General features: G+C 40.2%; 1 protein-coding gene across 6 annotated transcripts in view; it reads right to left on the bottom strand.

Moving 5' to 3' along the window:
- Nucleotides 1–11,676: 11,676 nt before the first annotated feature.
- Nucleotides 11,677–12,613, bottom strand: part of arhgef12b (Rho guanine nucleotide exchange factor 12b) — an 84,870-nt gene continuing 83,933 nt past the window's right edge. For 5 of the 6 annotated variants that reach the window (XM_088320559.1, XM_088320561.1, XM_088320562.1 and 2 more), the window contains exon 34: nucleotides 11,677–12,485. In XM_088320559.1, the coding sequence (XP_088176685.1) occupies nucleotides 12,378–12,485 (108 nt within the window). In that variant the 3' untranslated portion in view covers nucleotides 11,677–12,377. The remainder of the gene's footprint in view (nucleotides 12,486–12,613) is intronic. The other variant, XM_088320564.1, reaches the window with a different exon arrangement.

Raw genomic sequence — 12,613 nt, 5'->3', positions numbered from 1 at the left:
TTACTGTGAAAGCATGCCGTTGGTCCCTCCAACCCAGAACCGGCCCAAGGCATGAGCGAGCTAAGTGCAGCCACTAGGGGGCCCCCAAGAGTGGTTCACTTTTTGGGTGCCAACATTGTCCCCTTGTGTGTCCACTGCAAAAATACTTTTACAGAAATACAAGATGTGAATATATATAATATAGTGCTTCAAGACAGGGACCACATATAAAATCGTTTGCTTACCTTCTGAACATCCAAAAATAGTATAGAAGTACAACAAAAATACGATAGTAATACTATATTACAAAATACTACAAAATGATTTACTTCAAAAAGACTACAGTGATATTGCAAAAACACTTCAGAAATGTGACAAGATACTACAAAAATACTACTTAAATACTGCTTTGCAAATACATTAGTTATACTTCTACTAAAATTCTAAAAAAAAATACGTATACATAATACTCCTATAGCGGTATTACAAAAATTCTATGGAAAGATCACAAAAATACTACAAAATTAAAACTGCAATAACGCTGTACTACAAAAATACTACAGATATACAACCAACATTCTTATATGGAAATACTACAAAATACAAAAGAGATTGTACAAAAATACTAAAAAGAAATAATACTAGAAAAATACCATCATAAAACGACTGTAATACTACAAAAATACTAAGAAAACACTACAGATCTACAAATAAAAATCTACTTTCAAAATACAACAAAGTAATAAAGAAATAATAAAAAAAAAATACTGCTATGGAAATAATACATAAAAAAACTTAGTACAAAATAAAACTATTGTAACACTACAAAAACTTCAATAAAAATCTGACTTCAGAAATACAAAAAAAGCCTACAGTATTAAAAAAGTGCTTAACACAGGGACCTCATTTATTATTTATTTTGCTGTAATTGTGGTCGTTTCAAAACCAAATGGATGAAACGAATCGATTTCAAAGGAAGTATAACAGATGCGGCCCCCGACTCCAAATAGTTGCCCACCCCTGGAGTAGAACATAGTATAGTAGGTATGCAAACGATCGAGTCATTGGGGTGCCCCTGAATCTCCTTTTGCTTAGGGCCCCGTGAAGGTGCGGGCCGGTCCTGCTCCAACCCCTACACTTCATCCGATGTGCATGTTGTTAAAAGAAAAGGCGTAAATGCTTCCTTGCATGCGGATTAACGTGACGATCTTGTACTAAAATGCTCGTTGATGTGTAAGAATTCACTTTTACTGGGAAAAAAAAAACCAAAACGGGCCAAATGTGATTATCGTGATCATCGGTCTTGCCGCTTTAAAATGTTTTCTTTTGTCCGTGCCGAAACAGTCATTCCTGAGGGCCCGCGTTGTTTTTCAAGGCACTTGAGGGGACGGCTTTCGTGCCCATGTTTTTGCTGTTTTATTGTCCCGAATGCGTTCCGGTGTCGTGAGCCCCGCCCCTTTTGAGCCCCGCCCCCCTCAGTCAAAAGCCGCGCCTGCAGAATCTACCGCACCGGACTGGGAGCCGCGTTTTGCCGAAAGATCCTGCCTCGTGGAGACGTCCTACTTTTCTTTCTTTCTCTAATGAAACGAAGAGCTTTAAACCAGGCTTGAAAGCTACGTCAGAATACCCGTATTTCGGGAAGCAAAGGGTCACACCAGACTGAATCAAAAACAAAAATTTGAAGGGGGAATATCGAAATCGGCCTCATGCGCACCAAGCATTGGTAGGATGTCTCCAGGAGACGTTCAGCAGAACTCTGTTCCTGCCTTATGTAGAAATGCCATGAATACATCATAGCTAAATGGATGACATAGATTCATTTTGTAGTCTCCGTATATAGTATTTTGTCACTCGTCGCCTCGTTGCATGAGCTTTCTCACCTATCGGTCGATCGGTGATGAACAAATCAGCTGTAGGGGGGAATTTGAATAACTTTTGTGACTAAATACATAACCAAGTCAATGACCAAAGACAATTAAAAATACACGGAAACAAACGACACGATACGCGGAAAACCATCTACAAAATAAGGAGAAAACAAAAGAATGTGCACGGAAACACTCGCCAAAACAACCAAATGCATGAAAAACGTTAAAATGCATGACAAGATACACGAGAAAATTGAAAACAAACCATATCATCAATAAGGAAATCGCTTAAAGACAAAATGCATAAATATCTAAATTGCCTTAATGTCCTATCTAGGCATTGTGTGATTATTACGGGCTCATTCATTCATTACAGGCATATTTTTTTCTACATGGATTTCTACAGAAGGCAGCATGGCTCCTCCATACCAGAGACCCCAAAAACGCCGCCAAATCTTAAAGGTGGGGTGCGGCATTTGAAAACGTAAAGCTCCAATTATGACTCGAAGTTAGAATATGGCAGAAGGGTAACACATATTTGGGTGCATTTTAGACACGCTCAAACTGACTCTTCTTTTCCCATCTTTTGGGGGTTTGTTCTGCCCCGAACAGGCCTGGTAAAAGGAAAATAAAATCCGATGGGCGCCATGGCAACTAAAGCATAAGGGCTCCTTGAACTCTGTTGGTCATTGTTAACGCATTCTTGATTTAGAAAAGACTTCACTTTCAACAAGAAAACCTCAAATTAGGCTCCCCACCTCTAACTGGTGATGCATTCTATCGAGATATTTAATTCATGACAAAAAAATGCCATTTTTAGTTCAAAATTTTGACATTTTAGCAACCATTACGAGCGCAAAAATACCCATGCGATCCTTAAGCAAGTGTCGATTACACACATTTTGACCACAAATTTGAATTTAACATGCCTGAAAAATGTTTAAAGGTGGAGCGCATAGTTTGAGGGTGATCTTAAAAAGTTGAAGGTGACATCGTTTCTCACAACAGTGCCGAAGTGAGTTCAAAGAGCCTTTATGGTTTATTTGCCGATGTGCTTTTTTCCCTTTATCAGGCCTGTTTGAGGCGGAACAAACCCCCAAATAGATGAAAAAAGAAGAGTTTATCGGAGCGTGTGTTACCCTGCTGCCATTTTTTTTCAAACGCCGGACCCCGTTTTAAAGTCAAAGACGAGCGTGAAGGCCCTGGCGATTAGCATAAGTCGTGAACAACTTTCGCTACGTTAGCAGAGAACGTCGATGGTAATCGTAGCGTCCTTTGCACGTTAGCGTTCGATTCCCTGTGGCGGGCGCGGCCGCTTTGTGTTTTTGCTGTCGTTTCCGTGAAAGGTCTTTTCCCCCACGTTTCGTAGAATAGCTCGCCGCCCTTTTCCTCCCGCTTTTCGTCGTCCTCTTCGGATCTGCCGGTGGCCGTTTTGTGCTGGTCCGCGTGGCGTCTTGTAAAGTATAAATTATGAAAGGCTTTTTCCGACTCTGTGTGCTTAAATAGTCGTTGGATAGCGTCTTTGTTGTAAATGAGACACCAAAAAAAGAGAGAACAACCTGCCCTGTGATTTTTATTTTTGTATTCTCATCTCGGAAAGACTCTCGTTGGAAAAGCGACTGGAACGTTGTACATTTAGTGCCTTTTACATTTCATGGTTTGCTCCGGATAGAAAAAGAGAAAGTTCATTTATTTTTGTTTCCTTGATTGTATTTTTTGATACGCGTCATAGCCTGTTCTCTTTCCACTTGTTGAAATTTTGTATAAAAAAATGTACTTGTGGCCAAACGTCTCTTGGTTTTCTTGGGATTCGCTCGTCACGTCCGGTTTCCTTTTTTGATATGTTTTGATGAGGTCAATATTTGGGACGAAAGACAAAAAAATCCATTGGCGTATTCATACCTGCCAACAGGGTTGGGTAGGGTTACTTTAACTGGATGACTTTCAATGACTTTTGGATGACTCCGATACCAAATAATCTAATAAAAGATGAAAGAAAGTAAATATGAATTAAATGACTAAATTTTGTGCAGGCTTGGGGAGTAACGGAACACATGGAACGGCAAAAATGATGTCGGCAAGCTGTTTGGATTTATTTTCATTTTGTTTCTGTCGCATTTTGTTTGTTTTGCCAGAGATCAAAGCCAGGAGAGAAAGCTTACCACGTGTTGTGAGTCATTTTATTCATATTTAGTTTCTTTCGTCTTTTATTCGCATATTTGGTATTGGAGTCATCCAAAAGTCATTGAAAGTAATCCAGTTAAAGTAACCCTACCCAACCCTGCCTGCCAACTACTACGGTTCTGCCGTAACGAGTACGGTTTTCTTCAACCCACTACGGTGTTACGGTTGCATTACAAAAACTACGGTTTTCCCCTTAAAAAAAATTAAAATCGCAAATAAAGAAGGAAAAACATTCCACCGCGAGATGGCGAAGTACCGTTTCAGATGATCTCAATTGGAGCACCGCCATTGTTTCATTGGCAGCGAGAAGGAACCGAGATGTAGGTCACGGTGCTTTGAATAGATTTTGGAACCTACCGGAGAAAAAGTGCAGAAAATTGTGGAACCGAAACGAAAATGACAGTGCTTTCGTGAAGAATATTTCAAAGCTTTTCATCACAAAGCATCGTCAAATCTTTGCCTTTTAGCATGTCTACTGATGGAAGTACGGACGACGACGACGTAAAACTTGTATCCAATTTGTGTACGATTCTTCGATAACAAAACTGGAAAAGTTCTGTCACTGCTGCTTTCGTTGAGAGAACACGGCATCGACGGGCGAGAACATTTTGAAGATTATTGAAAAAGAAATGAACTCGGAACAACTTTTCTTGGGATAATTTAGTGTTTTGCTGCCGACAAGCAGGGTTGGGTAGGGTTACTTTACCCACCACATTTTAAGAGGAAAACCGATTTTGTACTTACACAAGCCGCACCTGTATATAAGCCGCATGCGCCCACATTGAAAAAATGCAACACAAAATTAACCCAAACCCGACTTTTAAGTCCCGCGATCGAAACTGAATGTCCTTCATTAAAGTACACAGTCCAAAAATCACAGCCGGCAAAATGAAAGTAAAATGATACCGGTACTAAAGGTTTGATGCAGACCTGCAGAGTCCGGGTCCCGTTGAAAGTAATTCAAGGAAAAAATTGTATATTTCCAAAGGTAAGGGTGGGAAAAATATATATCCACTATTGTCCGCCGCGTCCACAAACACGTCTCACCTTTACTCCACTTCCCGTCAGCCCGTGTTTGCTCCGCCCCTTCTTTCTCATTCGCCCGTGCAAAACATATCAGTATAAGTGTCTAAAATAAATACATTACAAAAATATACAGTTGCAAATACATATTATACATTGTTACACATATTTACAAAGAAAGACGGTACACTGAGAGAGTTTTCAAAGCTTTAATAATAATAATATAACTTTTATCCCAAACGGTGCCTGTGACAGGGCAGTTAATGGTAGCAACATGCTAGCAACACGCTCGCAACACAGTAAATGGGTCTGTTAAAAAAAAAAAACGTACCATACTTGTAAAAATCACGGTAAACCGTCCTCATCTTCCTCCTTAGAACTGAAGCCATCAAGTGTCGGAAGGAAACTTTGTCATATAGACGTCATCCCACGCTCCCTTATTCCAAAACACGCTCGCAACACAGTAAATGGGTCTGGTAAAGGTTACGTGCAGTAGCTCTGTTTCCTTCTTTATCGGATTGCTCAATTGCGTTTAGCTCGAAAGCTGCGTCATGTGCCTTTCTTTTTGCATTTTGCATGAGCGTATGTTTACGCTAATTTAATTTGTGCACAAGCCAAGAAGTTGCAGTCTTCCTCGGCGCATATATTCCACCGGTCTAAATCTTACCTTTTGTACTCGAGCGCCTCTGTCGGCCGTTAGAAAAATTCCATAAATTGGCCGCATCGCTGAATAAGATGCAGGGTTGAACGTTTGGGGAAAAAAGTAGCGGCTTATAGTCCGGAATTTACGGTACTTCAATGATAAAAAAATGTAATGTTATGTTTCTTATTGTATCAAATACTGAAAAGAAAACTATGAGGGTTTTCTATGACTTTGTTATAATAATTATTGAGCTTTAAAGAACTTTCTTGATTATTGATCATTTCCATCAGTACAGTTAAGGTAAATTGACAGTAAACTTGAGGTTGTGATTGTGAAAATAATGTAAAAATGTGTTACTTCTTAGCTGCATTTGAAGCCCTGAAAATGCTAAAAATCCTTTGGTTTCAGGGGGGTGAAATTCCTTTTTTGTGAGGTCGTGTACGCGGGAGATACCACCGCCATCTTTCGCAGGCAGTAAACGTAAAAAATGCCCCGTGGCGCTTTTGGTTTTGTTGACTCTGCAGCTTTCCTGAAAAATATGTTCTGTTGAGTTGGAGAAATCTTGGCCGGGATCACAAACTTTCACCATCAGGTGGGTCACACTAGAGGTGAAAATTTTCTCTCTGCACTTTTGGTTTTGCTGACGCGGCGGTTTTTCCGGGAATGCATTTCCCTCTTCTGGGCCAGGTCATTGGATCGTGACGCAATGTCTAAAACACAGGCCCGCTAAGGGATTGAATCCGGCCCGCGAGACAACACTGAAAGAAGCGCAAGAGAAAAATGAGCTGCAGGTTGAAATATGTCAACTTGATGTTGCCAAAGCCAGGTGCCTCGAACAAAGACACTGTACTTGTATTTATTTCTCTCTCTCTTTCTCTCTTTTGCTCTCTCTCTCTCTCTTTTCCATCCCTTTTCTCCCACTCTCTGTCTCTGTCTCTTTCACTCTCTGTGTCTCTCTTTTTCTCTTTCACTGTTTCTTTCTTTCTCTTTCACTCTTTCTTTCACTCTTTCTTTCTCTTTCACTCTTTCTTTCTCTTTCACTCTTTCTTTCTCTTTCACTCTTTCTTTCTCTTTCACTCTTTCTTTCTCTTTCTCTATCTTTCTCTTTCACTCTCTTTCACTCTTTCTTTCTCTTTCACTCTTTCTTTCTCTTTCTCTTTCACTCTTTCTTTCTCTTTCTCTTTCACTCTTTCTTTCTCTTTCACTCTTTCTTTCTCTTTCACTCTTTCTTTCTCTTTCACGCTTTCTTTCACTCTTTTATGGCACCAAATGCATAATTGCACAAACCCTTACCATACCAACTGTATTACGATACCAAACTGTATGTAACATCCTACATGCCGAAATTTCTTGCGTAAATATTGTGTAAACTATAACCTTATCCTCCTTGTTTTATAACCTTATCTTCTTAGCTTTTTTTACCTCACTGTGGATGTGTGAAACTGGAGTGTCATGCCCCATTTCGTTGTCACAATATGTTAACCCATTTTGTAACTGACAATAAAGGTATATTCTATTCTATTCCTTCGTTGCTCTTCCTCTCTTCCTACCCTTCGCGTTTTCTTTTCTCTTTTCTCTCCCTCTGTCTTTCTATTTCTCTTTGGATTTCTTTCTTCCTCTCCCTCTCTTTCCCTCCTCTCTCACGACTTTTTATCTTTTGTTTCTCACGCTCGCTCTCTCTCTCTTTCTTTCTTTGTCCCACCCTCTCCTTTTCCCTCCCTCTTTCTCTTATTTCTTTCTCTTGAATCTACTAGTCCGGCCCCCGACAGAATGTTTGTTCTATGGTGTGGCCCCCGAGTTCAAATGAGTTTGACACCCCTGCTCTAAAACGTAGCAACGATGACCAAAGCGGTGTCCGTAGGATGTCGCTAAAATCTGTCGTGCCACGTATCCTTGCAAAGCGCTCACTTTTGGGATTCAAAATGGACTCATTGCAGAAACGGGACCATCGGTCTCTTGCCCCAAAACTATAAAGCTGGCACAGCACACCTATGATGTCTCCGAGGACTCGGCTCTCGATCGGATTCCCCGCAAACGTTCTCGGGTCACATTCAGGAGCGTCCAAAACACACCGGATAAAAATGTTTCTTGTTGGAATCTGTCTGTTCCGCTACGTCGTTCCTTTTCACAAATAGACTCGTGAAACGATTTCCGATATGACATTTCGATTGACGCCGCTCTCAGCCCAATGCAAGCATTTTTCGAGTCTCCTTAGCCTATGACCACCTACGAGGGCCTGTCATGAAAAAAAAAATCTTTAGCCAACAGTGACTGATTCAGATGTAGCTTGACACATTTGTTAAAATTCCCACCTAATTTTACCATCTGTATGGAAATCAGAGCACAAAGCCACTTGTCATTCATTTTTATGCACAATTACGGAGGGACTTCTAGAAAGAGAAGTCAAACATTTACAACTCTTTCACAATGTCTCAAAATTGAGGTAAAATACACCATCGCAGAAGTTTTAGAGCTGTAAACGGGTCATCTCCAAACGCCCACTTATGGAAAGGGCTCGATCCTATCATGTGAAAAGCGTGTCATAAACAATATTTAGTTTTTCAGGTTGTGATCAAATTTGACGTGGGACCAGGTAAGGCTTCAAGCTATCAGCTGGAAAACAGCTGAGACGGGAGGACCCCTGTGTGTTCAGATATCTCAATGTTAGTAGTATTTGCTAGCAAATATTGAGAGTGTTCCCTTTCCAAAAGTGTCCATATTCTCCAAAAGGTTCGAGGACAACATTCTCGGATTGGGATTTTGGCGAATTCGAGAGGAGCGCTAACAACACCCTATTCTACAGGCAGTCAGGTTGGTTACCCTAGATGTGAAAACTGCTCCAAAAAGCTGACTCGGCACTTTACGTTTTGCCGACTCTTTTCTTTTTAGATTAGTTTTCATCTGGACTCGGTGTCAGCCTTTGGGTTTTCTGTTCTCACGTGGCGAAAAGAGAAATGTGTCTAGCTATTCTAGTTTTCCTTTTTTTTTTTTTTTTTTTTAAATCATTCCAACAAAAAAAATCCCGACAGGAGACTACGTTTTTGCATTTCCGATACTCATCTCGTGACACCACAATAAAAGGAAAACACTACCCTTATGAACAGGGTTGGGTAGGGTTACTTTAACTGGATTACTTTCAATGACTTATGGATTACTCCAATAGCAAATATGCTAACAAAAGACAAAAGAAACTAAATATGAATCAAATGACTCAATTTTGTGCAGGCTTGGGGAGTAACGGAACACATGCAACGGCAAAAATGATGTTGGCAAGCTGTTTGGATTTCTTTTCATTTTGTTTCTGTCGCATTTTATGTCCGTTTTGCCGGAGATCAAACGGATCAAAGCCAGGAGAGAAAGCTTACCACGTGTTGTGAGTCATTTGATTCATATTTAGTTTCTTTTGTCTTTTATTAGCATATTTGGTATTGGAGTCATCCAAAAGTCATTGAAAGTAATCAAGTTAAAGTAACCCTACCCAACGCTGCTTATGAATAATACTTGACCGAAAAATGTCCACATTTTCTGCTGATATTGGCACAAATCCATTCGATTTTGTCATTTTCTAAAGTGGCGTTTTTTCTTCAACAATAATAAAATAAAATATTCAAGTGTTGTTTGAAAGCCTTTTCTGATTGTTTTCGCAATGTATAATTGATCAAATATCGATTAAAATTCAGATGACGAAATACGCGTTTTGTAGGAAAACGACGAGAACAATGTTTACGTTTTGGCTGTGGTGCATTAGTGCCATCTGCTGGTCACTTGCGTAAAGGCAGTTTTTATGCCCGTTTAGCGCTTTCCGCTCGCAAATGGCGCTCTCTAGTGTTGACTCGAGGAACGATTTGTATTTCTGAACTGTTTTTTTCTTTTCAGAATAAAAGCAGGATGCCTCTTTTCAAACTACTTTTTTTTGGTAAGTACTAAATTTGATAAGTGGTTTGATAGTAATTTTGTATCCGATAGAAATATTTTTGAAGTGTATTATTTTTTCAGCATGAAAGCAAAATAATATGTTTGGACGCTGTTTTATGCACCAAATGTAATATCTTGATTTTTAGGATTACTTTAGTAGTATTTTTGATATATTTATGTACTTCTTTTTCTGTAGTAGAACTTTTGAGATATTTTTTTGCTTTTGTTGTAATCTTACTAGTATTTACAGTATGTAGTATGTTTTTCCTTTTCAGAATAAGAGTTAAATATTTGGTCCCTGTTTTTATAAGCGGTTGTTATTTAGTTTTGCAGTACTTTTACTGTAGTATTTCTGTAGTTGTATTTCTTTAGTAGTACTGTGTCGTATAGAAGCAGTATTGTCCCCCTTTTAAACGCAAAATGTGATATTTAGTTTTGTAATTTTTACAGTAATATTTCTCTAGTGGGATTTCTGTAGTAGTATATATTTGTATTTAGTATATATTTTTTTCAGAATAAAAGAAAAGCTAGTTTCTGTAGCAATCTTATTTTGGATCGTGGACAAATTTCATCATTTTGATCTCATTTTCCAATTTGTAATGGCGGAGGCATTTTTCGGAAAGTGATTTTTACCTTCGAAATAAAACGTCCTTTCAAAATAAGATACCCAGAATCGTTTTTAAACATGGGTTTTATTCAACAGGAGACGATACACCAATAAATATATCTCGTTTCAAAAATATTAAAAGCGGACGACTAACCGGTGAGTACACAACGCGTGAACGACAAAATCAGAACTTCGATGACTTTTCAAAATAAAAGGTGGAGAAAAAAAAACATAATATCGAGCTGCAGTCTCGCGGCTGGTGAATTGCTTTTCTTGAAGGGACAGTGCGTATTATTTGCTCCATTCCGGTTTACTGTATTGGGCAACCCAAACGGAGTGCTAAAAGGCACAAGGAAAAATACACGGCACGGAGATTTTTGTCCATTTCACGAGGTTTTTGGTCATTCCGGGTACCGGTTGTGACAAGATGGCCGACAATCGTGTCAGTTCCCTCTAGATGAGGCTCGTGTCAAGCTAAAAGGAAATTTCTTGGCCTAGGAGTATTTTTTGGAATGCAGTTCGTGTATTTTTGCATGTACTCTAAAGGTGGGGTGCGGCATTTGAAAACTGCGATCGCGATTGAAGCCAGAAGATGGCAGCAGAGTAACTCATCATGTGTGTGCCTCTCTTATTAGACACGCTTTTGGGGGTTTGTTCCGCCCCAAACAGGCCTAAAAAAGCTGAGTGGAAAAAAAACATAAGGGCTCTTTGAACTCAGTTTGGCATTGTTACCACCAATGTTCCCTCTACCCAGAGCTTTTCCGCGCACAAGAAAATCTAGCCAGCGCACAAAAATCAGGGCTCCAAATTGCTAATTAGCGCATGTGCGGCACAGTTCATGTCTTGGGAACCTCCTGCGTGGGTTCAAAACCAGCTCCAGACTTCCTGTGCAGAGTTTGTATGTTCTCCCCGTGCTTGCGTGGGTTTTCTCCAGGCACTCCGGTTTCCTCCCACATTCCAAGGTGGATTGTCCGGTCCAAATTGTCCCTAGGTGTGAATGAGCGAGCGAGTTGTCTGTCCCCGTGTGCCCTGCGATTGGCTGGCAACCAGTTCAGGGTGTCCCCTGCCCACTATCCGATGATTGCTGGGATGGGCTCCAGCACCCCCGCGACCCTACTGAGGATAAGCGGTGCAGCTAATGAGATCAGATGAGATGAGAAGCAAATTAAGTCAAAGTTACTGTGCATGAAGGTAAAAATACACGGGTTCCCCTGACGCTGTGTTCTAAATGCGGTATTTTGAAGTCAAGGTCAAAGTAGAACGAAGTTGAGTAAAGTCAGTAGAGTTTTTTGAGAACCGGCTTCTTCGGCTCGGCTCACTAAAGAGAACCGGCTCTTTCGAGTCCTAAACGGCTCTTCAGGTTGTTTTTGCTTCTTTCATCCCTACACGACCAAATATTATGTAAAATTGTGCACAAAATGACTTAAAGGAAAGGAAGGGGGAATAGAACAAAAAAAGAAAAAAAATACCAAAATGAAAAAGTAGTGAAAAGCTGAGGAAAAAAAATAGGAAGAATTCAGAAAAAAAGGCAGAAAAAAAGAAAAGAAAGAAACAAAGGAAAAAAGTAGACAGAGAACAAAAAGAAAAAAGTAACAGCTATGAAAAAATAAACACAATGAGATTTTTTTAAAGAAATTTAAAAAAAAAAGAAAAAAACAGGGAAAAAGAAGAAAAAGTTTGTGTTGCCTTCAAATAATTTCCAATTATACCAAGTCAACCTTGTTGTCACGTTTTGGACATGTTTGCTAATGACTTAGTCGCCACACTTGGGATTGCCGTTGCTCACTGTTGTTTCAAGCGTTGCTCACCGACTTTGTGTCAATGCTCAGACCCGTAAGGAAAATTACAGGGAACATTGGTTACCACATACTTTTGAAGAAAACTTCCTCCTACGCACCCCGCCTTTGAAATCAAACCTCTTTCTTTCCTTTCAGCAACAATATTTTTTTTCAACCACTAGAGGTGCTACATAATACACACTGTCCCTTTAACAGTCATGGTGATGTACTCCGGTGGCAAGCGGGAGATCCTCAAAGAGGGCGGCAGCGGAACCATGTCGACTGGGAGCGGGCTTCAAAAGGAAAAAGCGCCCCCTTCAGGACCCCCAAAACACAGCATCTTCAGTGAATCCCGTCTGCAAAGAAATGGCCGTCGGAGTTCAGACGGTATGTATACGAAAGGATTCGGTGTGGAGTGCGCTACCGTCCGAGTCGCCCGGCGTGTCGGCGGGCGTCCTGAGCATCTGCGTGTACTTCAGCTCCACTTCCTAGAACACAGGTGTCAAACGGTCGACAACACTCAGAGAAGCGCAAGAGAAAAACGAGCTGCAGGTTGAAATATGTCAACTTGATGTTGCCAAAGGAAGGTGCCTCGAACAAAGACACTGTACTTGTA

Source organism: Urocampus carinirostris, chromosome 17 (assembly GCF_059441175.1).
Source record: "Urocampus carinirostris isolate Australia breed hairy pipefish chromosome 17, RoL_Ucar_1.0, whole genome shotgun sequence".
NCBI classification, from domain to species: Eukaryota; Metazoa; Chordata; class Actinopteri; order Syngnathiformes; family Syngnathidae; genus Urocampus; species Urocampus carinirostris.
Note: the sequence above shows the minus strand (reverse complement) of the source record. Positions and strands in the feature narration are given on the sequence as shown.